The 27,920-nt window shown below is 43.2% G+C and overlaps 6 protein-coding genes across 8 annotated transcripts; 1 reads left to right on the plus strand and 5 right to left on the minus strand.

The window, feature by feature from the left end:
• The first annotated feature begins 126 nt into the window (after positions 1-126).
• LOC117858365 (uncharacterized) lies at positions 127-5,796 on the plus strand. 2 transcript variants are annotated; one of them, XM_034741432.2, is made up of 6 exons: positions 127-679; positions 764-1,034; positions 2,180-3,054; positions 3,151-3,237; positions 4,169-5,122; positions 5,260-5,796. In XM_034741432.2, exons 2-6 carry the CDS (start codon positions 938-940, stop codon positions 5,353-5,355), a joined length of 2,109 nt encoding a protein of 702 aa, XP_034597323.1. In that variant the 5' UTR covers positions 127-679; positions 764-937; the 3' UTR covers positions 5,356-5,796. The 2 variants fall into 2 exon arrangements, with proteins under 2 accessions (XP_034597323.1, XP_034597315.1); XM_034741424.2 differs by having other exon boundaries at positions 127-673.
• A 309-nt stretch (positions 5,797-6,105) lies between these two features.
• On the minus strand, positions 6,106-11,186 carry LOC117858380 (beta-1,3-galactosyltransferase 7). The gene is made up of 11 exons (XM_034741442.2): positions 10,800-11,186; positions 9,428-9,527; positions 9,280-9,338; positions 8,977-9,179; positions 8,321-8,384; positions 7,578-7,650; positions 7,362-7,482; positions 7,183-7,270; positions 6,967-7,092; positions 6,775-6,884; positions 6,106-6,693 (listed from the first exon to the last, which is right to left on the minus strand). Exons 1-11 carry the CDS (start codon positions 10,901-10,903, stop codon positions 6,545-6,547), a joined length of 1,197 nt encoding a protein of 398 aa, XP_034597333.1. The 5' UTR covers positions 10,904-11,186; the 3' UTR covers positions 6,106-6,544.
• Positions 11,187-15,464: 4,278 nt separating this feature from the next.
• LOC117858408 (uncharacterized) lies at positions 15,465-17,663 on the minus strand. The gene is made up of 4 exons (XM_034741475.2): positions 17,414-17,663; positions 17,189-17,285; positions 16,044-16,196; positions 15,465-15,936 (listed from the first exon to the last, which is right to left on the minus strand). The coding sequence occupies exons 1-4, from the start codon at positions 17,553-17,555 to the stop codon at positions 15,900-15,902; spliced, it is 429 nt and encodes a 142-aa protein (XP_034597366.1). The 5' UTR covers positions 17,556-17,663; the 3' UTR covers positions 15,465-15,899.
• A 348-nt stretch (positions 17,664-18,011) lies between these two features.
• LOC117858401 (uncharacterized) lies at positions 18,012-19,465 on the minus strand. Its single transcript, XM_034741464.2, has 3 exons — positions 19,256-19,465; positions 18,518-18,586; positions 18,012-18,423 (listed from the first exon to the last, which is right to left on the minus strand). Exons 1-3 carry the CDS (start codon positions 19,427-19,429, stop codon positions 18,223-18,225), a joined length of 444 nt encoding a protein of 147 aa, XP_034597355.1. The 5' UTR covers positions 19,430-19,465; the 3' UTR covers positions 18,012-18,222.
• A 454-nt stretch (positions 19,466-19,919) lies between these two features.
• LOC117858391 (thioredoxin-like 4, chloroplastic) lies at positions 19,920-21,542 on the minus strand. Its single transcript, XM_034741453.2, has 3 exons — positions 21,092-21,542; positions 20,784-20,959; positions 19,920-20,180 (listed from the first exon to the last, which is right to left on the minus strand). Exons 1-3 carry the CDS (start codon positions 21,494-21,496, stop codon positions 20,162-20,164), a joined length of 600 nt encoding a protein of 199 aa, XP_034597344.1. The 5' UTR covers positions 21,497-21,542; the 3' UTR covers positions 19,920-20,161.
• A 966-nt stretch (positions 21,543-22,508) lies between these two features.
• Positions 22,509-27,180, minus strand: LOC117858439 (probable protein phosphatase 2C 15). 2 transcript variants are annotated; one of them, XM_034741512.2, is made up of 9 exons: positions 26,680-27,178; positions 26,063-26,234; positions 25,552-25,702; positions 25,404-25,467; positions 24,715-24,822; positions 23,876-24,001; positions 23,556-23,794; positions 23,226-23,428; positions 22,509-23,132 (listed from the first exon to the last, which is right to left on the minus strand). In XM_034741512.2, the coding sequence occupies exons 1-9, from the start codon at positions 26,926-26,928 to the stop codon at positions 23,101-23,103; spliced, it is 1,344 nt and encodes a 447-aa protein (XP_034597403.1). In that variant the 5' UTR covers positions 26,929-27,178; the 3' UTR covers positions 22,509-23,100. The 2 variants fall into 2 exon arrangements, with proteins under 2 accessions (XP_034597403.1, XP_034597411.1); XM_034741520.2 differs by lacking the exon at positions 24,715-24,822 and having other exon boundaries at positions 26,680-27,180.
• Positions 27,181-27,920: the final 740 nt, after the last annotated feature.

Consider the following 27,920-nt stretch of genomic DNA (forward strand, 5'->3'; position numbering starts at 1 on the left):
TGGATCATTAAAAATATCCACAATTTAAGAAAATTTACAATATTTTATAATAAAAGACGTAATATATACACAACTCTCAAAAAAATCACTATTTTAGTGAAAAGAAAAGAGGGAGGAGGTAGAGTTCATCTGCCTGTCCAACAAACCAACCGTAATTCATCCGAGTTGTAGCGTCCCAAATCCTATAAAACCCACGAATATATCCGTAATCCTCTGGAAAAAATTTCTTTTTGTTCGCTTCCGCTGCCCTGCCCCCCTCCCACCCGCACCGCAGCCGCCGAATTCGACGAGGGCAACGCAAGCGTCTCGCCGGGAGTAACCGCCAATCCGACGACGAAGCCAATCTCGCCACCGCCGCCGCCGCCGCGTTCTTCATCCTCCCGCACAAACTTTTTTTTCCCCTTGATTTCTTGGGTAGTTAATCCGAGCAAAGGCGGAGGCGCCCGTCGTGCGGTGCTAGTGCCACGGCGCCCTAATCTAAAGACCTAGGCCTCTGGAAGGTTGGGGGGTTTAATCCTCGCGGAGGGTTTCTTCCGCCGCGCCGCCGCCGCAATTTGCTGCGCCTCGCCATCGGCGGCCTCGCCGCCCGGCCGGCGACCGACAGGGCGCGGCAATCCGGGGTCCTCCTTCCTCCCGCCAGAGCCATCGGGAAGCGACGCCCTCCCCGCCCCTGGTACCGGTCCGGATTCATCTGCTTCGTGGTACCCTGCTAATGTAATCTGTAATCTAATCTAGTCTAATCTTCCTTCCATGGTTGGATTAGGTCCGTCTTCTCCAGCGCGCAGGAGCAATCCACCCCAGGAGCGGGCAGGTGCAGTTTTTCTGCCCCGGCAATTTTGGGGGTTCATCTGAACCCCCCATGCCCTTCGGCAGGTCCACCCCTGGCCCGGCCTCCCAACCGCGGCCGGTGGGTGGACGGTGAGTGGTGCCTGCTGCCATGGAGCAGGACACACCCACGTTGAAGCCGGAATGGCTGCAGAAAGACAGGGCAGCAGGCGCCGCAAACATCTGGGCTACAGCTTCCTCCCGCTCAGGTGAACTCCACTGACCTTGCCAATTTTGAGTCTGTTGTCGTATGCTAGAGTGTGGTGCTGCGCTATAGGCGTAATGCAATTATAACGCCGCATTGGGATTGCTAGTTTTGAAACCAAGTAACGCTTGTGCAAGTGATGTTTTTTATTTGTCCGTGTGCTTCACATGCACCAAACATCATAATTTCTATCCTTAGATAGGAACAGTGTGTATCGTATATGGATTTAATCGTGCTACTGTGGCCATGCAATTTAGAGGCAGTTTCTAGATGTGGTACTCTTGATAATGGGAATGTGGATATCGTTGTACTGGGAGGTCGATTCTTGGACGGACCAGATGGTTGAGATGGAGCAACTATGGGAGTGATTAAGGAATTCATATGTTTCTTACTGAAGCTGGCTCCAAGGAAACGCTAGACAAACATATTGTTTCTATTGGCTTGAATTGATAATTCTATAGATATGTGTTGGATACGATTTATAATTGCTGCAACGCTGTTGGTTGAAAAATACATATATTTGTATTGGTCTTACGCGCATAAAACAAGGGAGGTGTTAATGGTACATGATGTATATTTGCACCTTTCAGTTATTACACGGCTCTCTTATTGGAGCACTAAATCAGCATTTAATTCATATGTTATGGAAAAATGATGAGTAGAAAAGGAAAAGATTTCACATATTTGCAAACCGATATGTTGTAACTAAAATGACATTTGAGTTGGTCGGAAAGTTATGCTTAAACTAGTTTTTGGGTTGTTCAGGAAGAACAATGCACTGTATTAGCTGGTTACTTTAATGCAATTACTTAGGTCATGTTTAGAAATAAATGCCATCATTGCACTGTGGTGGCTTTGCGTACTATGTTGATTTGCTCATAGTATCACTGTTGCCTTGTTCAGGTGCAACCTTGTTTTGTCCATTTTGCAAACTCATTTTTGCGATGAATTTATGTGATTTAGTTTTCCAATGTTTGAGTTTACTACTGATGTGCAAGCTATTTGTTTGTTGAACTGATATCACAATGAGTGTCTTCAAATGGATTTATGGTAGTGTCCTACCTGCCAATCAACTATCAGTCATTTTGTTCTGCGTTGCAAAACTGTTAGTAATGCTAATGGCAAGTGTTTTTTTCTTGGATGCTTTAGATTACCAAGGTACTGGTGGTTCAGCAAGAAACCATTCATCTGGACATGACTGTGACCGTAGTTCCCGGCAGTCTTCATCACGGAGAAGTTCAGGCTCGAATGGATCTCGGAGGCCTGACCGGGATGCAATGGGGAAGTCAAGGGGATATGCTAATTTCGGAAAGAATAGGGACAAGGATCGGGAGAGGGACTCTGATTCCCGTGACAGGGAGAGTAGGTCGACTGCTGCAGATCGTCACGATTTCAAGTCCTTTGGCACATGCAGATCTGAAAGGGCTTGGATGAATCATGCCCGCTCGAAGGCAGACACATGGACTAAGGAAGTAGTTAACTTGAATAATGGTAGTGCCTCTAGAAATAATGGAGTTAGTTCTTCTAGAAGCAATGACAAAAGCAATACTGTTGCCAGTACTGGAACTGCTGTTGTTAACTCTTTTAACAATGCTGCTGTTGGGACCTTCATGAGCAATACTGCTGTTGGGACCTCTATAAGCAACGCTTCTGTCCGGACCTCAGCCAGCAATGCTTCTGTCAGTAACGTCGTAAGCAATGGCAGCAATGCTGCTAGCATAACCTTTGAGCGAGAATTTCCGCAGCTTAGTTTGGATGAGAAAAATGGAAGGCAAGGCATAAGCAAAGTCCCATCTCCTGGTATCAGCACTCCAATTCAGAATGTTCCTCTTCCATCTGATTGCTGGAACTCCGTGCTAGCAGATATTCCTTTATTAAGTGATGTAAAGAAAAGCACAGCCATGTCTTCGATATTACAAATTACTCCTAGTAAACAGACTGAAGTGATGCCAAACAGTGGTACTGCATTAAGCATGGCAGAGACAGTGATGCAAGCTCCTCCGAGAATTTCCAGTGGTCCTCAGGTAACCAGTGAACCATTGCATAATGCTTACAATGTGATATTAGAAAATTTCAATTCAGAATTTCACGCTCTTAAGATTGTACCTTTTTAATTGTAGTTATCAATGGACACTCAGAAGATCGAAGAAAGAACCTTAAGGCAGTATACTCTAAGACCACTTACACCTCCAGCAAGCAAATCTTCTGTAAGTTCCTAATATATTTCCTTCAGATGTGAATAGTAGTCCATTTAGAGTTGTATATCTATGCCATCCATCAATTTTATGATCATGCAGCCTTTGGACGAGCATAATCATGTTGTGGGTACTTGTAGCAATTAAAGACATCAGCAATCCTTAGCCGTTTTGAATTTTGCGCCTTAGTTGTTGGATATACAGCATTCTTCATAATCGGATTGGCTGAGAAACCTTGAAATATCCTGTTGACAGCACATGTTATGATATGATTTATATATACCAGTTAAAATGATTTGACATATGGCAATATAGCAGATTGGGCTTGCAATGCACATAAAAAAGGAAACAATTGATTATGGAGCTACACTATACCCCCAAATAATTTTTCATCAGAAAGAAAATTCAAGGTAGAATAAAGGATATAATGAAATGATTTTACTGGCATGCTCAAATGTACATTCCATATTTTTTTCCTTTTAGTATAACCACATATTTGCTATTAGCTGAACATTGCATGAAGTGATGATGCCCCCTTATCACTTAGCTTCACATCAGTGTGGGGATGCTTAGTTTTCTATGTGAAATATTGCAGTGCTACATTGACATCTCCTTAAGTATTGTGTATTTTTTGATGCATATATGCATTACTCTCATTCAAACTAGATGACAATAGGGACTATGAATGATAGCTCTGTTGTAGCTGTGGGTTTTTCAGGTTAGTTATGGGGGCATGTGGTTTTCTTCCTATGCAAATAAGCAAAGTATAATAGTTGATAAGAACCATGTGCATTTACATGTTATATGTACTGGTTGTTCACGTACAGTTTCATTGAAGTTTAATTGCATGCGTATGTTCTAGAAAAAATTATTCAGTCTTATGCCTGTCGGAAATCAACCTTGTTTATATGTCCTTAACTTATTGTTTTCAACCATTGTCCAGGTGCTTTCTCTGAAAACAAAAGGTACAAGGCTTGGAGATCCTACTGGATCTAGTAAGACTCTACAACAATTTAAAATACAGTCTGCCAATAGTTCTATTAGAGCTCCAGTTAAAGCCGATATTTCAAAGCTTTCTCAGTCAGGAAGTTTCCAAGTCCTCAGTCGAGAGCAGAACGGTACTGCACACACTGGCAAAGACTGCCCTATCAAACCTGTCAGTCCACCTCCAACTCCTTTGGTTTCAATGGATACACAGAAAAAGCCGGTTGTGAGCCAAAAGTTGAAGATTAGCACCAATGAACGTCCTCTGCCCCTGCAAGGTCCATGTGGCGACAGAAAATCAAATGCAAGAGACAGGCATAAATTCTTTGCAACGTTACGGACCAAGTCTTCAAATGATTCGAGCATAGCCTTTGAGTCAGGGAATCAGCCATCTCCATCCAGCTTAGTTGATGTGAAGCAGGATTCTTCTCTTAGTCCTGGAAATGATTTCTCCTCATTCCCTTCTGAAGTGGAATGCACGGGGCAGGGGAAGTGTTTCTGTGAAGAAGCAAATTCTCCCGAGGGGTCTCAGAGGCACCTATCTGATACTGAGGAGAGTATTCCATCCCTGAAACCAACTGTTGCAGATGGGATGTCTCGGCAGCTTCTAGTGGAAAGCAGAGAAGCTTACTCATCATCGGAGCCTGCTGACACAGGTGATGAAGGATTTCAGGCATCCCTGTCAGACAGTGCTGAAGGCAGTGTGTCCTCAACACCTGCAGATTCTGATGATGGGTGGAATAGGTCCCAGTCTGGCAATGAGGAAGCTAGTTCATTATCAGAGGTTACTGAACCAGGTGATGAGGACCATCCAGCTGACATTTCTCCCGAAGATAAGCGTTTCCTGATATTGCTTGGTTGGAGAGAAGATGTGCAAGTCGAACCTTTGGAATTCGATGAGATTGCGGACACTGTAAGCCTTTCTTTGCATCCTTAACTTCTCAGCGGTCAAATATTTCCGGCTTTCAGCCTTTCCAGTGATTATTATTTCATTTTATCCATTTCACCATTGTCACCACCTTCTTTGACATAAATTCCAATCCTGTGCAGGTAAAAGGCTGCGAGGAACTCAAGAAGAAGCTTCAGTCTATGTTGTCCAATGATAACATCAAGAGTATTCTCCACCTTATTGACGGGCAGAGCTAAATGAGAAGCTGCAGCAGCATAAAGAGTACAGGGGCTAAAGACAATGGGAACCTAGCAAAATTCTTCAGAAAGCAGGTAGCAGAGACCACAGGATACCACAGAGGAGTTGTTCGGAAAATGCAATGCCTACAGATCTTCGAGCAGCATTGACCATGTAAAGACGTTGAGAACAGATGGCGATCATTTTTGGCATGAGTTTTTGTCTTGGATTGTTAACATGGCGATATCGTTTCTTTTCTTTTCTTTTGATGAATGTCCAACAGTTAGGGATTTAGTGTTCACAGATAGTTCTGACAGTTTTTTTGCACACTGAAAGGAGTTTGGGGTTTCGCCGCATTTCCCCAGGAGTAGCTCATGTAAGTCTGATCATGAACTCACATGGCTGTGCTGCCCTATGAAAGAATAGGCTCTGTTCTAACAGGTCATCTTTTATTTGTGGTATACTGGGTTTTTGACATGAGAAGGTGAATATGACTATATATGTGTCTCAAAGGTCAATTTGGATCCAAATTATATGTTTGTGTAACATCATACGGATCCGTGATGCTCTTTTAGCGTGTGGTAGTGAAAACATCTTCTGAAGTTCATATGAAGACTGTTGCAAAATTCCCGTGTTCTCCATAAAACTGTAACTTCGTGAATTTTTTTAGTAAAAACCCATAACGTAATGGTAGCCCTTCCACCAGACTGCTTAGGAAAATTTGCTGAACTGCCGCATCAATCCTAGTCTTAATCCTACAGGGCTATATGTTACATCATGGTACATTTTTTTTCATTAACTCAGCAAAAAGAATGTCAAAATTTGCGTGAAAAATGTTCTCTACATTACATGAACTCTACCTCCATACGCACCAGCTGAAACTCCCCCTACATGGCTACATGTAAGATCAGTACATCAGTTGCAACCCCTACTTTGGTCTCAATCCTAACCGCACCAAAGTCGCCAATCGTGACAGGCAGCAAGCCATCTAACAAAATATCTCCACAAGCATCCCATAACCTACGTGATGCCATAGAACCGGCAAGCCAAAGCAACATTGGCAACGTCCTGTTTGCTGCAGTTCCAGATTATATTCGATGGGGCATGATCCTTGGTCTTGTCAGTTCACCAGGGGTGTTTGCCTATGCAGGCCCACCATGAGAGCTTACCAACTATGCTACATATTTACGGGCAAAAGGAGGGTATGTGCTAGATAAGGGCGCTCCAAACTGCTGAATCTCCTTCACCGCAGCGAGCATGTACATCCTTGATCCTCTCGACAGACTTGCATATGCCACTGCAGCTCCAATCGAAAGATGCTACACAGACATTGCCAGCTTGCCCTTTCCACTCGCAATCTGTGGAGTTTGTATTCACAATAAGCGCAAAGCAGAAGACAAGTATGTAAAGGAGACATCATTCAGTATGAGAAAACAGACCTGGTGGAGTTCCGCAGCACATGTTCCTTTCATCAATGTGATTAACTTCCAAACCAATGAACCATGATCCAAGCGACACGTCTTCATTTGCATATTTGTGCAAGATAGGCCTGATAAAGGTTGCTTACATTGTTAGTTTTCTTTTATTTGACCAGACACCCTTTTGTATGGCATAGCATTAACAAAACATACTGATTGATTGAAATGTAAGTCGCGAGATCTTTCGAAACGGCGTATATCTGCCCCGTAGCATGACGGAAGTATTTATTCCCTTCCTCTCCAAATTTCCAGTACTCAGGTTCGTGGTACTTCACATTCCTATGAATAGAACAGATTCAAGCAGGCATCTATTAGTACTCCAAATCTAGCATTTAAATTCATATTTTAAGACAGTGCAGTAAACATTACTTGTCAGCGAGAACTGGGCCTGACTTCATGCAGCCAATGTACGTTCTTGGTTTTGATTTATGTCGAGCAAGGGTAGTGGCAAGCATTCCTGTTTTGGTCATATGCATGCACCGATAAACAAAATTGAGTTAAAAAAAATCCCAAGAGGAAGTTATTGTGTCTAAGGAAAAGATGAGCACCTAAGTTCACATGCACATCGTCATCGACCTTGACGTAGAAGTCAGCATCCCAGATGCCGACAGCGGTTGAGAAGAAAATTTTTGTCTTCGCTGAGAGTTCATGGTATCCTTCAACATGGTCCTGCGTGATGATTAAATAAACCACATGCAGTAAAATAGTCAGGGCTAGCACCAGAAAATTATGAATTCACTAGTAATTGAAGAGTAAATCCTCACCAGTCTAAGAAAATCATGATGTTGGGCGTCCTCTGAATCTATAGCCTTGTCCAGTATACTATTGGATGTAGCACTGTGCAACAAACAAAACAGGCAGCTTTATATCCAAATTTTACAAGGTACTTAAGTAAAAGGATGAAAGCATGTAACATTATGAAAATAAATGTCTGCAGTGAATTGAGTTGCATACTAGACATACTAGAATGGAGATTGGAGATTTTTGTCATAGCTGGAGGAAGAATGAGACATGGGTTGGCTTAATGCAGTAACAAGTAATAAAATTATCAATAAGACTACAATGAAGTTATAGAAGTCAGAGACTTCAAGTGCCTTGCAGATTAATGCCAAGATCAGCTCTTTGCTAAACTTTGGTACTTCTGACTTCTGAGAGCACAGGAGCACAAGGCTATATGCTATGAGCCTATGATGCCTTGCAGTTCCAAGAACAAAAATTATGATAGTTTACTTTGGAAATTAGAGGTAAATAATTATTATATGGCTGTAATATTACTAGTACATTGTTAAGGCATGGATGAATTATGTGTTCAAACCACAATGATCTGCACCTGTTGTAGGACTGGTAAATGGTAATAAAGAAAAAGTATCTAGAACTATTTCATTCTATCATGGAACATGAAAAAAAAAATTCCAGTTGAAACTACTACCAGAGCATGGGAACACAAAATAAATGCAGTCAATATAACTAAACTGATGTGCTAGGAATACAAGAACCATCTGTTTACCTGTGCCCAATAGTGAAGCGGATAACTATTCCCTTCTGTTCCTCTAATTGTTGCAGCTTTTCACCTAATAAAAAGAAGAGACCTTTACTAAAAATTTGTTGACTGTGATATCCATAGGAATGAGACAACTCTACACAAGGATGATACCATGTACACACTTAAATGAACAGCTACATGTAAAACACGAGCTGTTTGCACTATAATATACTCCCTCCGTCCCAAATTACTATTCGTTTTGGCTTTTCTAGATACATCACTTTTGCTATGTATCTAGACATAAGTATATATTTAGGTGCATATCAAAAGGTGTGTAACTAGAAAAACCAAAACGAATAGTAATTTGGGAAGGAGGGAGTAGTCTCTAATACCAGAAGCTATCTGGAAAAACTTAGCTTATAAGATGCTACAAAATTATAAAGTCTATAAACTCCCTCCCCCTAATTTTTTTTCTATGGAAAGATGGCAAAGTACAAGTCTAGCTTATTTCATACAAATAGGTTAAGCCAGTCCAAGAATCTTACATTAGCTGCAGTAATCAAGACCGGTGTGTTTACTTACTGAGGAATGACTAGAAACTGTTAGTTTAATCATTACACAAATCTAATAGACATGCCCATGCCATTATTTGTTCAAAGTACTACAAAACAACTACACACCTTGAGGCATCCATGTCTCCCGGACTGAATCACGGCGCTTGCGGCTACTGAAAGCAGTGTTGACTCCAATGACAACAAATGCCTTCTTCCTTGGTTGGCTAGTTTCAGAGGTTACCGGCGAACCACTAGAACGGAGCAACTCCAGTGTGCTCCGCTTTGCTGCAAGCTCCATCTGCAGCGTTGAGATGGACTTATCCAATGATCTAACACAACAAACAAATTCCAAGGAAAAGTCTTCAGATACAGATAACTCAAGCACAATTAAATTCTTAAATTGAATCCCATGGAATCAAAGGGGCTCACTGTATAGCTTCATGGGTCTTGGTTACCTCTCCCATTATATCCTTGTCTTCCCCATGCTTCTGCATCCAAATTCATGTTCAAAATTTTCAGCCAAAAACGAAGTAATAGAAAATCATGGAGAAAACATACAAATTGAAACAGAACCCACCCTCTTTGTATTGCAGTCCTCTGATACAAGTTGCAGCTCTTGATCTTGCCTCCGGCGTTGAGACATGATATGGTTACTGGTATCTGGTGCTGTCCAGAACCTGTAAAATCAACCCATGATGATTTCTCAAGGAAAATAGCAAAAACATATTTCACATTCAATTTCAGAATGTACTATTCAAATTAACCTTTTGAAATCAAGAAACCATAATATCCTTATAGTAAGATAAGGCTCAAGTCAACCTCTCCTTCTCAAAATAGTCACCAAATTCATTAGATGCTATATTTGATCTTGACTCCAAGGAAGTCTTAGTTCAAGTTTCTATCTAGATACATTTTTTCGGGTAAAGCAGTGTCTATTTTGCATGTAAAGCATAAAAGTTGGTTTTTGAAGAGCAAAATTTGATATTGAACCCAAACAGTCAGTGGCCCATGTTTATATTCAAATTTAATACACCCAACGCCACTTCTCTTCAGATAAAGTATACAAGTTGGCTTTAAAGATTTATTTTCAACTTTGGAAGGTTGGGGAGGTGCATTGAATCGAACGCTGTGCCTATAGACATTTGGTACTGTTCCAAACACAAGCTTTAATAAATGAGAATAAATCCCCGCAAGTAGGAATTCAAGACCAAAAAAGAAATGAAAATCATAGTTTCAGTTTGAGAAGCATACTTAATTCCTTCTCAGCGGCCGAAATCATCATTCCACTCAAAATGCGTTCTTTTAACAGATATACAAACTATATAATACAAATCATGCAAACATAACAAAAAAATCACCATTGTACGCATGAAGGCGATTGCTGGTGAGTGGTGATCCAGGTTCGCTATATGCTAGCAGAAAGCTCAAAATAGTCGCTTGTTCAATTTTTGCCGCAAAAGTCGCATTTTCGTAAGATCTCGTTTGATGAAAACGTAAATATCCAACCTTTTCCATTCTTGGCAGAATGAACTTACTAACATTTTTTTAAAAAAAGAATGAACATACTAAGCAGTAAGCACCACCAAACCACGCACGCACGAGCAGGTACATGAAGAAACCTCCACCAGTCGACATCGAAACGTGATCTCTCGTTCTAAGAAATAAAATAGGGATCTTTCCACCAACCCAGATCGCCATGAGCTCCGATAAGGGATAGGAGAAAAAACAGTAAGAAAAGAAAAGGACGCTCAAAATCCAATCTCCCTCCAAACAAATCTCAAAACGCCATTGGTTGAACAAAGAACTTATCAGACTTCCAAATCTCGCGATAAGAGCCTTAAAATTTCGATCTTTTCAATGCACCAACTCGCCAAGCCCAGATAAGGGGCCATTAAGAACCCCAAGGCGAGATCCAAAGCTTAACACGGCGGAGAGAGAGGGAGACCCACCGGTCCGTGAAGAGCATGCCGAGGCCGAAGCTGAATGCGCAGAGCACCAGCACCCTCCACCTGGCGGAGGACCTCCTGTCCATCGCGCCGGCCTTCCCCTTCATCGCCTCTCCTCGGCGACGCTCCGAATCTTGGTCTGAGATGGGGAAACAAACCCGAACTCAAGTATCCAGAGCTCCGCTGCGGAGCAGCTCAGCAAAGACAAGCGCTTCCCGTGGGTTTCGGCCAAACACGCACAGAGATTTGTGGTGGGGCGGTGGCGGAGGCAGGCGTCAAAGACGGCGGCGGTCACCAGGGCGGTGAGCCGACCGACCGAGCCTGGTCTAGTGGGAAGGAGGAGGAAGCTGGCCGCCTGAAAGGCTAAAACTCTGCAATGGAGCGCGTGATGCCCACTTTTGTTGCCTTCCTCCTCTTCCCACTTTTGAAAGCATTTTCCTCCCTCTTTTCTTTTTCTTCACTCCTTTTTTAATTTATTTTCGTCATAAATAAATATGAGTTCTTTTTTTGCTCGTGTATATTTATTGGATTTGAACGGGTGTCCTGCCGTGTCTAGGAGCTGGTACCTCCCTGTCAAATTCAAATAAAAGAAACAAATTTTTTTTGTACTAATAAATGAATCAAAATGAGAGACAATTCTTCCCTCCAAAGAAAAAAAAAGGAACCCAAGCAGACATTAGCCTCGTTTTATTTTAGATTCTCACTTTATACCTTAGGGTTTGCTATTGTGACTAATTTTGATCCCAAAAGTAGCTTGTACTAGATGATGGCTGCAAAATGGCACAAGAGAATCAAAGCAAGTCCTTTGGTTGTTTGATCATGTGATGTGATGCAGGAGAGTACACCATGATTAGCCTTGAGGAGCTGGTGCTTAGTCGGATTACGATGGGCCACTCTGTCAAGTTAGGTCCCGTGTGCCGCTCATGGATGTAAATAGGTTAACTAGATTTGGGTCACAGCATCTTATCAGAAGAAGAAAAACTCGCAATGAGATGATTAAATAACTATTTTCAACATAATATTAGAAGAGAGTGATAAATTTGTTTATATTATAGGCTTCGAGGACAAAAAGACAAACTTGAGATGTGTATAAGATTGTATAGTTTATTAGAAAGGACAACAGGTTGGCGAAAGACGACATGGGAGTCATGACGGTTGAGAATTTTTTTTTTTTTTTGTTACCAAACAAACGTCACCGTATAAGGGGAAAAAAAACCCTAGTTTTAAAAGGCGTCCTTTGTTTGATTTGGTATGTCATGTATAAAGTAAAGAGAATGATTAGTGCATGTTAGTTGTTAGGCACGAAGAAGGCACCGCAGCAGGGTCCAACCTCCGGCGAATGCGTGTGCGCCGGCTAAGCGCCATCACCAATCGCCAACGTGCCATGTTGATGTTGCGCTAACACGTCATGGAATGGTGATGGTGGGTTGGAACCAACACCATCGTGTTATGTGTTCATGAAGTTTAAGTGAATTCCTTGTGTTTCCTTATAGGCCTAAAACAAAGCATAGGGAAAGGATTCCCAAACTAGCTGTAGCACGCATGAAGATCCTCGAAACACATGAATAGGGAAAAAATTGTAGGATCAAAATGCTCAAGTACACTTCAAATCATCTGCTCCTTCTATTTTAAAATGTAGGTCACTCTATATTTAGACGCGTAGCAAAATTCATGTACGTAGAAAAGTCAAATGACCTACATTTTTAAATGGAAGGAGTAGAATGGAAAAGCATACGAAACTCTTAAATCGAACATCCAAAAGTCTAGATTCCTGGTCCATTCGTTTCAGACACAACAAGGTGGTGCGTCACTTGCAAAAACTTTGTGGACGGGTGATGAATGGAGACGGTGGTGGACGATTTCATGGTCGTGGCAGCTCATCTGAACTGTGAGCCTGCCCTACCACTATTCCCGCTACCAAAATTTTAGCATCTCCCAAAGGCAAGAGCTCAAGCCCGGACCAGTGATGAGGTCCTGCCACCTAGGCGATTCTTTACCGCCACATGCCCGGCATCTTCTAATTCCTTTCTCAAGATTCCACATGGGCCGGCCCCACATCAAATCCGCGGTTAAAATTGACCTATGCTTTGGTGGACAAACATTCCGTCCAAAGCAACATCTTAGGTGCAAGCATTTGGCGAGGTAGCAGCAGCTTCCAAAACTAAACTATACTATGGCGTCCTTGCTGCCATGTCCATGTGACATCTTACTTTGGGGAGGTCGTCAGGTTGTCGAAACTTGAGAGGGGCGTTCGTACTCGACCGTCTCACTGTTGAGATCGTCATCTTCCTACTACATCCAGGATACGTCACTATCTGAGCCTGTGGATATCATCTTATAGTACGTTGTAATGGACCATTTTTTTTCCGGGCGGTTTGAAATCGTCACAGCACTGAAAGTCACGAGAATAAAAAGGTTTCATTTCATTTTAGAGTTCCTACAGCAATTTTATATTAGTATAAAGTACTGTGTGAAAAAGATTGGTAGTCACTGATAAGCACAGAATGTCGTGGTCATGGACCAAACTCTTGTTGAGATTTGAGAAATTGACGCTCAAATTGCCTGGAAGCTTCCAACCTTGGCCTGAACCCTGGATCATTTTTTCCTCATGGATCTCTTCTCGACCTATGGCTTATGAGTCAAAGTCAGCTGGGCTGGACTCGTGAAACAGAAGCAGCTAGCGTAGAACTGCCAACATGCCGACGAGGAATACCCGCTGTTCCTCTCTACGGTGGACGTGCAAGGTAAGGCAACGAAAAATTCCTTCTGGAAGAGTAGTGGAATGGCGTACCAGTCAAGTCAAGCAGCACACCTGTCAGAGGAGTCTACTGAGCAGACACACAATGCCAAGCCCATGGCCGTAATACATTTGTGTCAACGGTCAAAGATATTCTAGGCAAGTGATCGGCTTCTACTACATAAGTTTTAGTGTTTTACTGGTTCTATTCAGGTAGGAAATCCATCTGTTTCTGCATACAACAGCCTGGATTTTTCCTCTCCTCTTCTTAAATCATGAACTGGCAGTACAGATCAAAGATGAGATGCATTATTCTGACTGGACTGGGATTTAGGTTAGACACAAACATGTGATGTGATATAGGACCTCAATAGTCACACTCACACCCCTCAACAGTCCATGCAGATGGTAACTTGTAAAGGGGTGTTTGTTTCTTTAGCACCTCCTAAAATTCCTGTCACATCGAATGTTTAGATACTAATTAGGAGTATTAAATATAGGCTAATTACAAAACCAATTGCACAGATGGAGACTAATTTGCGAGACGAATCTATTAAGCCTAATTAGTCCATGATTTGACAATGTGATGTTACAGTAAATATGTGCTAATGGTGAATTAATTAGGCTTAATAGATTCGTCTCGTGAATTAGTCTCCATCTATATAATTAGTTTTATAATTAGCTCATGTTTAGTCCTCCTAATTAACCTCCGAATATTCAATGTGACATGAATTTTAGTCACGACTAAAGATCCAAATACCCCCTAAGTGCGTCTTGAACCAAGAAACCGACTGCCCCAGCCAATGAGACAAAAGACACCACATATGAAATGAAAAGCCAGAGTTTCGCCCTGCAAATCAACGCCTTCAATTGTCACTGCTCCCTCTGTCCCAAATTACTATTTGTTTTGACTTTTCTAGGTAAATGAATAGTAATTTGGGACGGAGGCATAGAAAAACTATGTACCTAGAAAAGCTAAAACGAATAGTAATTTAGGATGGAGAGAGTAGCAAAACGAAATGGTAAGGTTAAATCAGAGTACAGCTCAGAGACATTCTGAGAGAACATCCTGACTTACCATGCACCACAGTATTTCATGAATGACAGACTTGTTAAACATGGCAGTAGATATAGCAACAAGTCATTGGATAATTAGTTAACTAATTTGCGCAAAGCAAACATTATCAAGATTATGTGTGTTTTCCTTCCTATACACTTTCTTAAACATGGATCGTTTTACAGCAGCTGTGGCAGTTTTCTCTTGACGCGTGCAGGCATCGGGCACTCTTTGTGGAGTCCCTGCAACGGAATGCCTGTCAAACTTCCACTGGAGACATATGAGAAGATCGTAATGCTAGAAGCTTCTGCTTCTTCTTATGCTTTTGCCCACTCCAGTGGTAAGGTCCGCCTTTCATATATACGGAAGACCGTTCGATGAATCAAGCTGGAAACAGATAGTCGTTTGCTATGATAAAGCTATCAGAGACATTTGCCAGAGTGGAAATGAATGCTATGCTGTGAGTAACATGTTCCGTCTGTACAAGCTGGATAGAAAGAAGAGTAAGCTTGATCCTATTGGACCCGAGCAAACATCAAATGACATCCGGGGCTCATTGACAGATGGAAATTATCCAGATCACATCTTTCTTGCTGACATAAATGATGAGCTGGTGATTGTTCCAGAACACTGAGTATGTTGGTTAGGCTATATCTTGAATAATGCATGAAATTCATCTTCTCTAGCAACTCAGACAATTCAACGGAGTATGGAGACCCTGCCGTGCGCATTTGCAGGCAATAGTGTGCCATCCACTCCGCGTCATGTTTTTGGAACGAGGAGGGATGCTGAATGCATCAGGTCCTATCCTATTATATAATTATAGTCTAATCTCCTTTTCTTAAATCATCAACTGACTGGACTTTGATTCAGATTGGACACAAACAGGTGATGTTACATAGGACCTTAATTGTCACACCTTTCAACCTTCCAAGACAACCATCAGAACTGACAAGCAAGTTTACATGACTGCCGTATACAAGTGGTGGCCATACACCGTACCAGGGGATAATGACTGAAACGGGAGTTACAAGAGTAAAACGCAGGTGAACTTTCTAGGAGAAACTTGGTCAACGGGACAAAATGTATCAATATCAACTAGTTATCATTTGTAGCTCCAAAACAACACCTTGAAACATTCATTCTAAGCAGCATGGTATGAAGACTATATTTACAGGCCGGGGTACCAATCTTCGGGGGACTTGGGCAGAGCAATGGACCACGGTACAATATATATTGAATTTTCGCCGAGCTCATGTCATATTCGCCCTTAGAATCCTCATCTTCCTTGCCATACACACTTGTCAAGTTAATCTTCAGAGTGGCATGTCCAGTAGATTAGCCCACTGCAAGGTATATCACCAAACATTATAAGCGATGGAAGGAAGGTGCAACAGTGCAAGGAACAGACCACGGTATAGGCATGCGATAAGTAGTACCGTCCCGTAAATACCTGACTAACACACAAACACACTGTAGGACACCAGCGGTGCCAGTCCATGCAGATGGTCCTGTCTCCGTAAGTGCGTCTTGAACAAGAAACCCAACTGCCCCAGCCAATGAGACAAAAGATACCACATATGAAATGAAAAGCCAGAGTTTCACCCTGCAATTCAGTGCATTCAATTGTCACAGAGCAAAAAAGGGTAAAAGCTAAATCAGAGTGCAGCTCAGAGACATTTTGGGGGAACATCCTGACCTACCATAGTGGTTCATGAATGACAGTGTCTTTTTAAACACAGCAAGTAGACAAACAAGTCATTGGATAGTTGAACTAATTTGCGCAAACAAAATATCAAGATTAATGTGTCTTTTCCTTCCTATTCATTTTAGTTTATCTGGCACAAAGGTTGGAAATTAGAGACAGTAGGCTTTCTTTCTTCTAATTATACTTGTACCTGTTAGGATTTCATTTATATGTTACTTTCTGCTTACTGTTGCACTGACCCATTTTCATGGCTGTTAGATTCATCTAACAACATGAAAATGGCATCATCAGATAATTTTATCACAGTTCAGTTGTTCCATTGCTTCTGTTATGAGCTCCCTTTTAAAAAAGAACATTATGACAGTTTTAAGTGCTCGTTGCTCAAATTCAAGCAGGCCCTAAGACTAATACCACACTCCAGCCAAAACAAAATTGGGACAACTAAAATCCAAAATCACTTGCTCAAACAATCAAGGCACTGAGCATTTAATTTTATTAATCATCGAGTTCTAAGCTAGATGTTTTTTTAAAAAAAATTAAGCAACAATATGCACAGCCAGTTTAATTCCAAACCAAGTACATATGAAAATTCATGCAGCAAGTAATGCCATCACAACTAGCACGATCAAGCATCGAATTTGCCAAATCAAACTGCTAGAGCTCTCAGTGTTCAGTTAGCAGCACCATGGTACAACTACTCCCCCGTCCCAGAATATATCTACGTTTAGGTTTTTTCAAAGTCAAACCTTTTTAACTTTGATCAAGAATATCTCTAAAAATAATTTATTTCAAATAGAAAAGGTTACGTATTATAATAGTTGGTGAAATAGTTGGTTTCATTTTTATGTTATTAGTCTCTACTGACAAATGAAACAACCGAAATTAACCACCTCCACTCAGAGTCGTCGTAGGGCGAATAGTAACCGTCGCCGATGTCCTCCCGGTTGACGCAGTTGAACATGAGCGCCGCGAACGAGGCGAAGAACCCTAATAAAGCCAGAACCCAGAGGGCACGATCCGTTAAAACCCCCTAGATTTCGGGACACACGGAGCGAAGGAGGCGAGACGACGGGGACGAAGCTCGCGGAGACGGCGCACCGGCACCGCGCGCGTACCTGGGAGGTAATGGAGGAAGGGGACGGCGGCGGCGCTGCAGACGACGGCGTCCACCCAGAACCACAACCCGGCCCCGAAGACGGCGCCGGCAACGCCCGGGCCCACGACCGGCCACGCCGCCAGGAGGTTGTTGTGGTCCATCGCCCCGCGGTGGCCTCCTCCGACTCCGACGCCGGGAAGGGGAGAGATCGAGTGGGGAGCCGATTTGTTCAGTCTAGTCCCTGCAAGTTTTTAGTATTGTGGTTTTTTAAGCTGAGGAGTAGGAGTGAGGACGCCTGGCTTTTCTAGATTGCTCCTTCACGAGAAACAGTGCACATTCTACAGGCTGTAGGTAGATAGGGACGAAAAAAGATAGCTCATCGCAAGTAGAAGATCAATGTGAACCTTGCAAATTTATACGCATTTCAAGATCAAAATGTTTCATGTGAAACTCCTGAGGATTTTAAACGAAATCACCATTTGTTGTGGTTCATAATATGTTTTGCATTCAAACAGGGCTTAAGAAAATACTCACATTTCATAAAAGCACGCTTGATCAGGTATTTTTATAGGTTTTTTGCTTCAGAATTTTGAGTTAATTCCAAACCTGAACACATCTAGCAGGAACCAAACCAATGAATGAATGAAGAAACGAGCAACATGTATCGAGATAAATACAAAACACATTCCAACAAGATTCCAACAGTGCTAAAGCACAAGCAGACTGTAGGAGTTAAAAACAAAGATCGGCATACAACTCTTTTCAATACCCAGGATCAGTGACAAGAGCCCACATTTACATGACAAACACGAGCACACCAATATGCCACTACTTGCTAGCTGATTTCGATTGGGAACTCCGATGATCCTTGGCGACGCCTGACCTCTGGAGACTTTCTACAATCTCTGCCACCGCGCGGTCTCCCTTCTCGAGGACGCCCTCCAGCGCCTTCACCTTCTCCACCAACCGTTCGGCATTCGTGTTCGCGCAGCTCACTAGCTTATCTGCAGTCTTGAACGCAGCGCATAGCTAGAGGCAGACAGAACCACAACAATCTTTAGTTCCCTGGAATAGGTACAGGTGTATGTCACATTAAAAAGAAAACGGAAACCAAGAAACACACCTTCAGCATCAGCGATGGCCATGAGGGATCGTTCTCTTGGAGCGCCTTCATCAAATGGTTGTAGTGTTCCTAGTGGCATCATGGACGAACTCAAATTCAGTCGCATTTTTAGTTGAAAATTGAGATAGATCCCAAGTCCAGTAAATCAGATAGCAAGCATGGTACATTATAACAACATACAGATGAACTAAACAACATTTTGTGCCTCGGAGGGATGTCTCACTCATATCACTTGTTTGCCCATTTAATATACGGGTTAAGCAAAGCAGCAAACTACAAGGGATGGGAAGCACGGATGACTAAAATTGCAGTAGCACAAGTATCTCTTCTGGATAAAATTGATTCAAAACGACTTCTATCTCCTGACTCAAATTGCAGCAATGCAGCCATCCCCTCTGCTAGATGGGACTGCAAACGAAGTCAAGCACAAGACATCATCAGATCTTAAACTAAGTTAGAACTACCAGCTTAAGTAGCCCTACATCAGTGCGAATCGATCTGAGCTCTTCTAAGCCATAGAATTCCTTTTATCCCCGCGACGTCAAGTAAACTAAACTGTCGCTGCCATATCATTCGCGGGGAACAGCCGGCTACTAAAAGATACGAATCACTTTCTTAACTCCAAATTGGGATAATCAATTCTACAAACCGTGGATTATACAGGTAGCACAGTATGGATGAATCAACGGAGGGGAACCAGATCGAGAACAAGCGAGAAAAGAGGAACCGAAACCTAACCTCGAAGAGCCGGCTGAGATCGGACGGGTCGGCTTCCCCCGCCTGCTGCGCCGCCGAGAGAGAGGAGGGTATGGACGCATCTCCGCCGGCGGCGAGGGGATCATCGCCGCCGTCGACGGCGAGGTCGCTGAGGAGGTCCCCGATGGTGAGCAGCGGACCTCCGACTCCCCGCATCTCGTCTCTAGCGATGAGGAACGTGGGCCACACTAGGTTTCTATTAAGGGTTTTGGGCCTAAATGTGGCCAACTTATATGGGCCTTAAATGGATCCCAACTTTACCCGATGATGGTGAATTTACGATTTTGACGATGAGGCCTGGTTCTACCTACAATTGTAGCTCACACAATCTATGTTCTAGAGTTTTTATACTTGGGATCTTATGATTGTGATCTTACTTAAACACCTCCGATCTGATATAGAATCTGCAGTTTTTACAAAATTTCCATGTCACAGATGAAATTCTCTTGTTAACATACTGACGGATCAGCTGATCTTTGCATGGAAGAGCCTGCAGAATAATTTAATGCCGAGCATTTGATACTTGAAGCAGCTCGAATCATAGTGATAAGAGCCTGTTTTACACTTGGTAGATGGTTTAGCTACTGTATTTGACAGAGGGACGGCAATAGCCAAACTCGCGTCATGCAGAATGTGTCAGAACCCATTGAATGTCTACACTACGGTAGTGTAGCAGCAGTAATGCTTGATTCAGATATTATACATGTCTCGTGTTTTACAGATAATGGTACACTGATCCAGATCCATCAAATACCAATAGCTGACATCTCCCAAATGCATGGACAGTCATAGGAACGTCAAAAGAATCCTGGTGTATCTCTCTCCATAGGTATCTGCAGTTCTGCACGACTGCACCCTCGAGGGAATTGATGTCCGCCAGTGGAATGTTCACTCCTGAACCTCTTCCCTGCCAAGGGAAGTTGAAATGTTAGCTCAGTTACAAGATGCAGTGATATGTATGGTGTGAAATGCTAGCTCAGCTGGCTTTTGATATTTTGGATGCTCTGTTTAAATCTTATTCGGTGGTGCGTGTAGCGTTGGTCTACTACGTGTAATAACGTGTGGACTGATTTCCTTTTCTTAAAGGGATGAAGCTGGAAGTCTTTTCGTTATCTAAAAATGTGTGGTGTGAATGTGTGATGTAGCTGCTTTTTCAGACACCACCAGTTTTCTGCTTTTTCAGACACCACCAGTTTTTCTTTAAAAAAAAAAAAGTAAATTGCTGCAGCCAACATTTTTCATGAAAAACTGTGGCTCTTGCATCCTAGCGATAGGCTGATGAAATAGCAATGGCGCAATGCGGATTTGGCAATGCAAAGAAATCCTGAATCAAGAGAAGAACCGGTGCGAATACGCGTCATCTTCAGAAGATGATGGTATCTTGTTGTGAGCTCGAAACAGATAAGAAGATGTGGTGACTCAATTGAGTGAGAATATGCAGTATATTTAGAAGGTTCGACGATATCTTTGTTAGCTCGAAACAGATCAGGAGGTGGTGTGAGTGACTCACTCGGTCGTCTCAGGCTCAGGCGAGGAGTACTTCTGGATGGCGGCGATGATCCTCTCCTTGTCCCTCGTCGCGAACGACTCCACCAGCACCCCGTCCTTGTAGAAGTGGAACAGCGGCACGACCTTGATGCGCAGCCGCTCCGCCACCTCCGACTTCTCGTCGTACTCGTCGATCACCTGCATCATCATCACCCGCAGCATTTCACATCCATCACGTCAGTGGGAATCAATCGTGAACAATCCTCGCAGATCGAGCCGCCTGCGATGACAGATACAATACAGCGGAGGTCGGGGGTGTACGGCACGGACGTTGTGCTTGAGGAAGACGACGGGGGCGCCGTCGTCGGCGGAGCCCTTGCAGAGGCGCATGAAGCGCTTCTCGATGTACTTGCAGCTGCCGCAGGACGGCCGGTAGAAGTCCACCACCACCAGCGCGCCCGTGGCCTTGGACCGCTCCAGGTGCCGCACGAACTCCTCGTCCGTCTTGAACTCCGTCACGCAGTCCACAGGGCAGACCTCGTCATCGTCCTCCTCGACGAGGGGAAGGCCCGGGAGAGACCCGTTCGCTGAGGAGGCCAGGCGGCGCCGGTGGTGGTGGCTGAGAGTGGCTCTTGGGAAAGGGACGGTGGCGGCGGTAGGGGAGCGGTAGGCGGCGCCGGCGATGGTGGTGGGGGAGACAGAGAAGGAGCGGAGGGGGAGGTAGGAGGTGATCATGGCTGCATTCTAGTGGTGCGTCGAGGTGTTGTGGATATTGCTGCTTTTCCCGCTTTTTATCTTTTCCTTTTAAAAATACATTTTCTATTGTGGTTGGGAGATCGAAAAATAGGTTTTGTGTGGGCTGTGATTTCTTTTTCTGTATTCAACTTTATTAAATGTGCCAAGGAACATATTGACAGAGGGAGCAAACTTGTCAACATCTGGTAGCTCTGAAATCTGTTTGACAACTGACTCGTGTTCTGGGTACAGAGGTGATTGTTCACTATGTTGACGAACATATTTGTTTTTATCAATAAAGGCCACTGAAACTAATTTGATGGGTATTAGGCATCTCTAGTATTGTAGTCAATTATTTGCTAAAAATATAGATTGATGAAATAGGATTGACATTATTATTTTATTATGGAAACTACTTTTAAACTTGCTCCATTGAAAAAATATAAGGTGTTTAAGTTTAGCGAAGCCAAACTCTCTATTTTTGATCAAGTTTATAAGAAAACATAATGTGAAATATGTCTCAATAGCATATTTATTTGGTATAAGTTAACATATTTTCATTTGAGGTAACTCCATTTTTGTAACTATTACTAGTCAAAATATAATATTGGAGACAATGTTCACGTCTTAATGGACTTACATTTGTTAAAAGGAGAAATACGAAAGATCAAATGATTGTTTTTCCACCCTTCATTTTCTTGTGAGAGTAGCAAATAAAGAAAAAATATATAAAAAAGTGCATGTAAGTTATATGATGACTTAAATTTAGATAATGTTTAAGAAAGGTATTGAATTGAAATCGGAGGGAGCATATACACACTAAATTCTTTGAAAATTAAAATACGGACCCCTCGTATAGCATAGGGCAATTCCAATGAGTGAAGTAGCATAGGGCAACTTCTTTGTTACAACACACAGATTCCAAGACCCCTCGAATAAGAGGGGCAACAAAGGATTTCCCCAAAAAAAATAATAAAAAAGAACGTATGCCAATCAATAAAGCCACAAGGCAGAAGAAGAAACAGATCCGTCTTTGTTAGCAAGATTCTCATTCTGTACATTGTACATGACAACCAAAATGTCTTGCTGATGAATCACAGCAGTTTCAAATGATTTCTTTAGATGCTAATTACATTGGTGTCAGCAAAGGATGGACCTCAACAGGGAACGATAAATACTCGACCCTAAATTAAGGCCAGGGGCGAAAAATCGATGTTCTCACCTAAGTCCTATTTCAGAATCACAATGCTGTAGCTATTCGTCAGAGCTCTATACGATAAGTGATTTGCATTGCAGCAATTGACCTTAAAATAGGCATGCCACACCATTCTGTCACCTTCAACCTGTATGTGCCATCAAGGTCAAAGGGAGAGTAAAGCTGCCTACACTCCTGGGCAAGAACCTTGCTGTAAGAGAAAGCATGCTTCTCAATTGCTGCAGCCACCTCCACAAATGGCAATTCAATACTTCACTCTAGTTCTAGATCAGAACTCCCAGACATTCCATGTGATCAAGGAAGTGCCACAACAGAAGAATATGCTGCAAAATCGGTGGCGCCAGGGCGTTGTTGGTCAGTAGTTACCTGATCACTCTACACATGACAACTATTCACCTGACCCACTGTTTCTTGATGAATCTGCAGAATATTAATAAGGGTAACTAGCATAAGAAAAGGCAGAATGATGCTTCAGAAATAATGAAGTGAAAATAACAGATCTCCAAATACGACCTCGCGAACGATGCTTTCCCTCCATTGCTTCTTTCTTTTCCTGACAGCTCTGGCAAAGGAATGGACCATCCCAGCGACGCAAGCTGCCAGGTTGTGATGAATCTTCATGTACAGATATCCCTTGGTTTGGCTTCAACTCTACTTGACAAATGGCACATATGAAGAGCTTGAACATATTTCGAACAGGATATTCAGAATCAAGCCTGCATTCCACAATGACAAAAATGCAAAATCATATTTACAGCTCATGTTGCAAAAGTTTGAAAAGGAACAACTAGTGCCCATGAAATTGTACAAGGTTTAGTTATCGTGGTAAATTAGGGAACTAACCGTCTAGAAAGGAGCGCACATCCATCCTCAAACATTTCCTCCACAATATCTGGATCCATATATTCTCTATCCGCATGGGACGATGAGTCGGATGATTTTTTCTTGCAGAACATATTTTTGAAGACGCCAATTCCTTGTTGCTTTTTAGGAAGGGGCATGGAGGAGTTGTTTTTTTCTGCTACTATATCAACAACAATACAGGTGGTATCATCCCGCAGTCCTTTTGAATGAACAGCTGTCTGCAAAAGGTTTCAAATGTGTAAAGAAGAGTATCAAGTAAGAGTTAGGGTATACATAGAGAGGGGAGTATGGGGTGCTACTTTAACAATTTGTTCAGCTGCAGGCTCTGGAGGAAGTTCACGTGAACAGTTAAAAGCTGCTTCTGGAGACAAGGCATCCCAAACACCATCGCTTGCAATAATAAGTCGGCCTCCCGCAGTAGATAGCTACACATATTAGGTGGAAGATTAAAGTTTGAACATGGATTATATTCATATAATGCTGAATAATAACTGATGTCAAATCACCCAATTGGTTACGATTCTCTCAAAAAGGACAGATCGAAAAGGAGCCAGTTTATGCAAGTGGCGTAGGTTACTAGGTTCACAAGAGAAACAATGGAAACAACACATACTCCCTCCGTCCCAAAACATGTCATCCTAGGAATTTTAGGACAGATTAACAAGGAGGTAAAATGACCTCGATTGCCCCAATTTATTAGCCATATTTGGTGCTAATTGACTGCTGCATGCCCACATGCACATGCACACATACCAAATTGAGTATAACGACTTGTTTTTTGGGACAAATTTTGAATCGCAGAATGACATGATTTTTGGGATGGAGGGAGTGCGCATTTTCTTCATGCTGTGCACGTTGTTGCGACTAGAGCTAGCATATATGTGCAGTTAGTACAAGACAGATTTGTGGCTATGTGGAAATATATAGTTATTGTAAGAAAACAAAAGTTTTAACAAATGCAAAATATGAAATCAGTCATATGATTGATTATCATATGAAACCAAGGCAAGAGACCTGGAGAAATTATAACTTTGTTACCAATACAGGATTTACAGAAGAAAGGAGAAGACATAAGAATCAAAGCAAATGCAGTAGATTTCCTGTGAAGCTGATGTAAAGAATTATACAAGACGTATACCTTTACTTGCTTCACGAGAGGAACTGGGACGATAAATTGGCCAACATCTTGATCTCCAATTGACCTAGATAAGCACAAACCTCCAGGCCAACACCTAAGGGGGCCAATCTGGAGGCAAGCAAAATAATTATGGGTCAAGCAGGTGGAAAGGAAAAACTACAAAGGCACTTAACCAAAATCGTGGCCTTCTTGTGCTGTTAACCTTTGTCCTATCCTACCACCTGAAGGGGGCCACTCTACCAAATTTCCCTCTTCCCACTCTCTACCCTTTGCACTGCCACCCCTTCCCACCACCCACATGGCATACGCACTTGCACCCCTGCCACTCCTACAATGAATGGTGAATGCAATGCTCGGTATAGTATGTCTTGCAACTGTATAACAGTATAAGACACTGAGGTGTATTAAATATAATAACTGAGGTTTTGACATCGGCCATTGAGCAGCCATGGTAGCAAACACTTAAGATTGACAAAAAAAGGCAAGCATAAAACATGCACATGCAACTAGAATACCACCTAAATTAGTTGCTGATTTAATTTTAGAACAGCATCAAGCACAGCCAAACATTAAGTGATGTAATTAGACCCCGCATACATATTAAATATGCAATGAATTTAAGAAATGTCATCAACATAATCAAGCCTTGGCGCCAGCTTACAAGGAAAAAAAGGGGGCAAAGTTCAAACCTCGGCACCACCAACAACATTTAGCCTTCCAACATCACCTCCAGATTCAGTTACACGGTCAACCCTGCACATCAAAATTAAGTTATAGGAGCAAGGCGACTGCAATTTGAAAGGGGAAGGGACATGTTTTAGGAGAAAACAATCTTACTCCTCTTTACTTGCATCAAATCGATGGTCAGAAGATAAATGGTAAATTGAGCCTTCAGCTTCTAGTACACAACGGGAGTCGCCAACTGATGCGACGGTAATGACCAATCCATCTATTATGACAAACGTCACAGTTGTCCCTGAAGAACGTGCTGTAACAGGCAACAAAATAGGCATGCTCAGGCTCAGCTAGCAAGCATAAACATCAAATATGATGAAATGAATAAACATGTTGTGGTTACAGGAATCCATTGTAAAAAATATGGAAGTATAATCTACTAATAGAATATATAAACTCCTGTTGGTGTTAGTAAGACCAATCCCAATACGTTATGTTGTATACGTGTGACACCAGTGACAATAGCTATGTCATAATAACATCCAAAATTATGGTTCGCATATCAATCCTCTTTATGGTGTCCACAAGGTAACAGACAAGCAAAAGAACTAGACAAGTTCATCCGTACAAAACAAAGATCAATCGATGCTGCTTCAGTTGTTGCATCACGCACCTTTTGTCTGGAAATCCTTATCGGTTTTGACGAATGCAGCAACCAGCGCTCTCGGGAGTGCAGCAAGCCAGTCTTCCCTGTTGAGATCAGCAGGGACCGCGCTCAAGATGTTGTTCAATAGATTCTCCTTTGTGTAAATCGCGGCTCCGTTCCCATTATGCCCATCAAACAGCTGCAACCAGATGACCGAGGCACCACTTAGTGCTAGAAGCTAAAGCACGCATTTTCCATATGAGCACTTTTAATTGGCAACTTCCGTCTACCACATAGCACCCTCGCTTTCAATAGAACGTCGTGGCAGAACTGATGGCATTTATATATCACGACGATAAACCGTAAAGAATCACCGCGAGATCTCCCCCATAAGAACAACAGGGAAAATACGCTCCAAAATGAGAAGAGCTATGATTTCCTGCCAAATGAAAATCCGATCACGAAATTCGCCCTCGGACTCATCGTATTTGGCGCACCCAAGCCGATCACGCATTCGCCACCCCGCCTAGATGCCCATCCAGGGCGCCGATCCGCGTGACGCCAGATCGGGGGTAGGGGAGCGATCGCGACGGGGAGAGGGGAGCGCGGGAACAGGAGTTGGGAGGGAGGACGGGACAGCTTACGCCGAAGGCGGAGAAGGAGGAGGACGGGACGCCGGGGAGGCGCTCGCAGTCGGGCTTGAGGAAGGTGAAGTCCTCGCCCTTCTTGGCCTGGCTGAAGAGCCCCGAATGCAGCTCCGGGCGCTCCGACGCGGTGCGCTCGCTGGCGACCTCCCGCCTCAGCAGCACGGCCAGCGGGACCGCGGCGCCTCCCCCCGCGCTGCTGCCGCCTGCGGAGCTCCCGCCGCCCACGGACCCCGACCGCGACGACATCTCCCGCGCCGCCGCGCCAGGCCGCCGCTGCAACCACCGCCGCGCGGCGCCGAATCCGGTGTGCAGGAGAGCGAGGCGGGCGGTCCCTGTGAGTCCTCCTCCCTCCCCCTTTTGGTGCGGTGGCTTTTTTTGGGAGGGGAGGCGAGGAGAGGGAAAGGGAGGAGGGGTCGTGGTGGTGGTGGTGGTGGTGGTGGTGTGAGGAAGAGGGAGGAGAGCGAGCGCGAGGAGGGAGGGTGGGTCACATGGGAGGAGGGGAAGAGAATGGAGAGGAGTAGAGGACGCGGAAATCCAGCCCGCCACGCGCATTGCACAATTTCGGCAAAGGTAGGCAAAACGAGAGGGGCCCTCCGGTTTTTTTCCTTGAACGGCTCAGAGTACAAAGTACAAACTGGACTATCCCTGTACTGTTGCATTTGCACGAGGCGGTGTTTGGATATCCCTTGCTGAACTTTAGCATTAACATAATTTAATTATAAAACTAATTGCACAGATGGAGTCTAATTCGGGAGATGAATCTATTAAACCTAATTAGTCCATGATTTGACAATGTGGTGCTACAATAACCATTTGCTAATGATGGATTAATTAGTCTTAATAGATTCGTCTCGTGAATTAGACTCCATCTGTGCAATTAGTTTTGTAATTAACTCATATTTAGTCCTCCTAATTAGCATTCGAATATCCGATTTGACCCTGCTAAAGTTTAGCACCTCGTATCCAAACAACCCCTAACTTTCGCATGCATGTGCACGCTTTAGGACTTGGGGAATACTTCTTCACTCCACAAATTCGAATCCCTCCGGTCATGACCACGTGTTTTTTTACCATTCCTGATCTTCCTCATAATGTTCTTCCACCTCCCAATCTTTGGTGTGTGCTCCTCTCCTTTGCACACCTCTTTCATATCTAATGCTCTTTGCTATCAGATTTCCTCTCGCCCTGCTGACAACTTTGAGTTTCGTCACCAAAGAACCGCATGCCACCACCATCTC

The sequence above is a fragment of the Setaria viridis genome, chromosome 1 (genome assembly GCF_005286985.2).
Source record: "Setaria viridis chromosome 1, Setaria_viridis_v4.0, whole genome shotgun sequence".
NCBI classification, from domain to species: Eukaryota; Viridiplantae; Streptophyta; class Magnoliopsida; order Poales; family Poaceae; genus Setaria; species Setaria viridis.

What these genes read in the sequence shown, in the direction of transcription:
- LOC117858365 (XM_034741432.2), top strand. Translation starts at nt 938, where the DNA reads ATGGAGCAGGACACACCCACGTTGAAGCCGGAATGGCTGCAGAAAGAC. An exon ending in TACAGCTTCCTCCCGCTCAG is followed by an intron (nt 1,035 to 2,179) that starts GTGAACTCCACT and finishes TGGATGCTTTAG; the next exon opens with ATTACCAAGGTACTGGTGGT. An exon ending in CTCCAGCAAGCAAATCTTCT is followed by an intron (nt 3,238 to 4,168) that starts GTAAGTTCCTAA and finishes ACCATTGTCCAG; the next exon opens with GTGCTTTCTCTGAAAACAAA.
- LOC117858380 (XM_034741442.2), bottom strand. Translation starts at nt 10,903, where the DNA reads ATGAAGGGGAAGGCCGGCGCGATGGACAGGAGGTCCTCCGCCAGGTGG. An exon ending in GGAGACATGGATGCCTCAAG is followed by an intron (nt 8,385 to 8,976) that starts GTGTGTAGTTGT and finishes TCTTTTTATTAG; the next exon opens with GTGAAAAGCTGCAACAATTA. An exon ending in CGATGTGCATGTGAACTTAG is followed by an intron (nt 7,271 to 7,361) that starts GTGCTCATCTTT and finishes TGACCAAAACAG; the next exon opens with GAATGCTTGCCACTACCCTT.
- LOC117858408 (XM_034741475.2), bottom strand. Translation starts at nt 17,555, where the DNA reads ATGGACCACAACAACCTCCTGGCGGCGTGGCCGGTCGTGGGCCCGGGC. An exon ending in CTTCCTCCATTACCTCCCAG is followed by an intron (nt 17,286 to 17,413) that starts GTACGCGCGCGG and finishes TGGCTTTATTAG; the next exon opens with GGTTCTTCGCCTCGTTCGCG. An exon ending in TACGACGACTCTGAGTGGAG is followed by an intron (nt 16,197 to 17,188) that starts GTGGTTAATTTC and finishes ACTGAATTGCAG; the next exon opens with GGTGAAACTCTGGCTTTTCA.
- LOC117858401 (XM_034741464.2), bottom strand. Translation starts at nt 19,429, where the DNA reads ATGCGGGGAGTCGGAGGTCCGCTGCTCACCATCGGGGACCTCCTCAGC. An exon ending in ATCTCAGCCGGCTCTTCGAG is followed by an intron (nt 18,587 to 19,255) that starts GTTAGGTTTCGG and finishes TGATGCCACTAG; the next exon opens with GAACACTACAACCATTTGAT. An exon ending in GGCCATCGCTGATGCTGAAG is followed by an intron (nt 18,424 to 18,517) that starts GTGTGTTTCTTG and finishes GTCTGCCTCTAG; the next exon opens with CTATGCGCTGCGTTCAAGAC.
- LOC117858391 (XM_034741453.2), bottom strand. Translation starts at nt 21,496, where the DNA reads ATGATCACCTCCTACCTCCCCCTCCGCTCCTTCTCTGTCTCCCCCACC. An exon ending in TCGTCTTCCTCAAGCACAAC is followed by an intron (nt 20,960 to 21,091) that starts GTCCGTGCCGTA and finishes ATGATGATGCAG; the next exon opens with GTGATCGACGAGTACGACGA.
- LOC117858439 (XM_034741512.2), bottom strand. Translation starts at nt 26,928, where the DNA reads ATGTCGTCGCGGTCGGGGTCCGTGGGCGGCGGGAGCTCCGCAGGCGGC. An exon ending in ATGTTGTTGGTGGTGCCGAG is followed by an intron (nt 24,823 to 25,403) that starts GTTTGAACTTTG and finishes GCTTGCCTCCAG; the next exon opens with ATTGGCCCCCTTAGGTGTTG. An exon ending in CAGCTGAACAAATTGTTAAA is followed by an intron (nt 23,795 to 23,875) that starts GTAGCACCCCAT and finishes AACCTTTTGCAG; the next exon opens with ACAGCTGTTCATTCAAAAGG.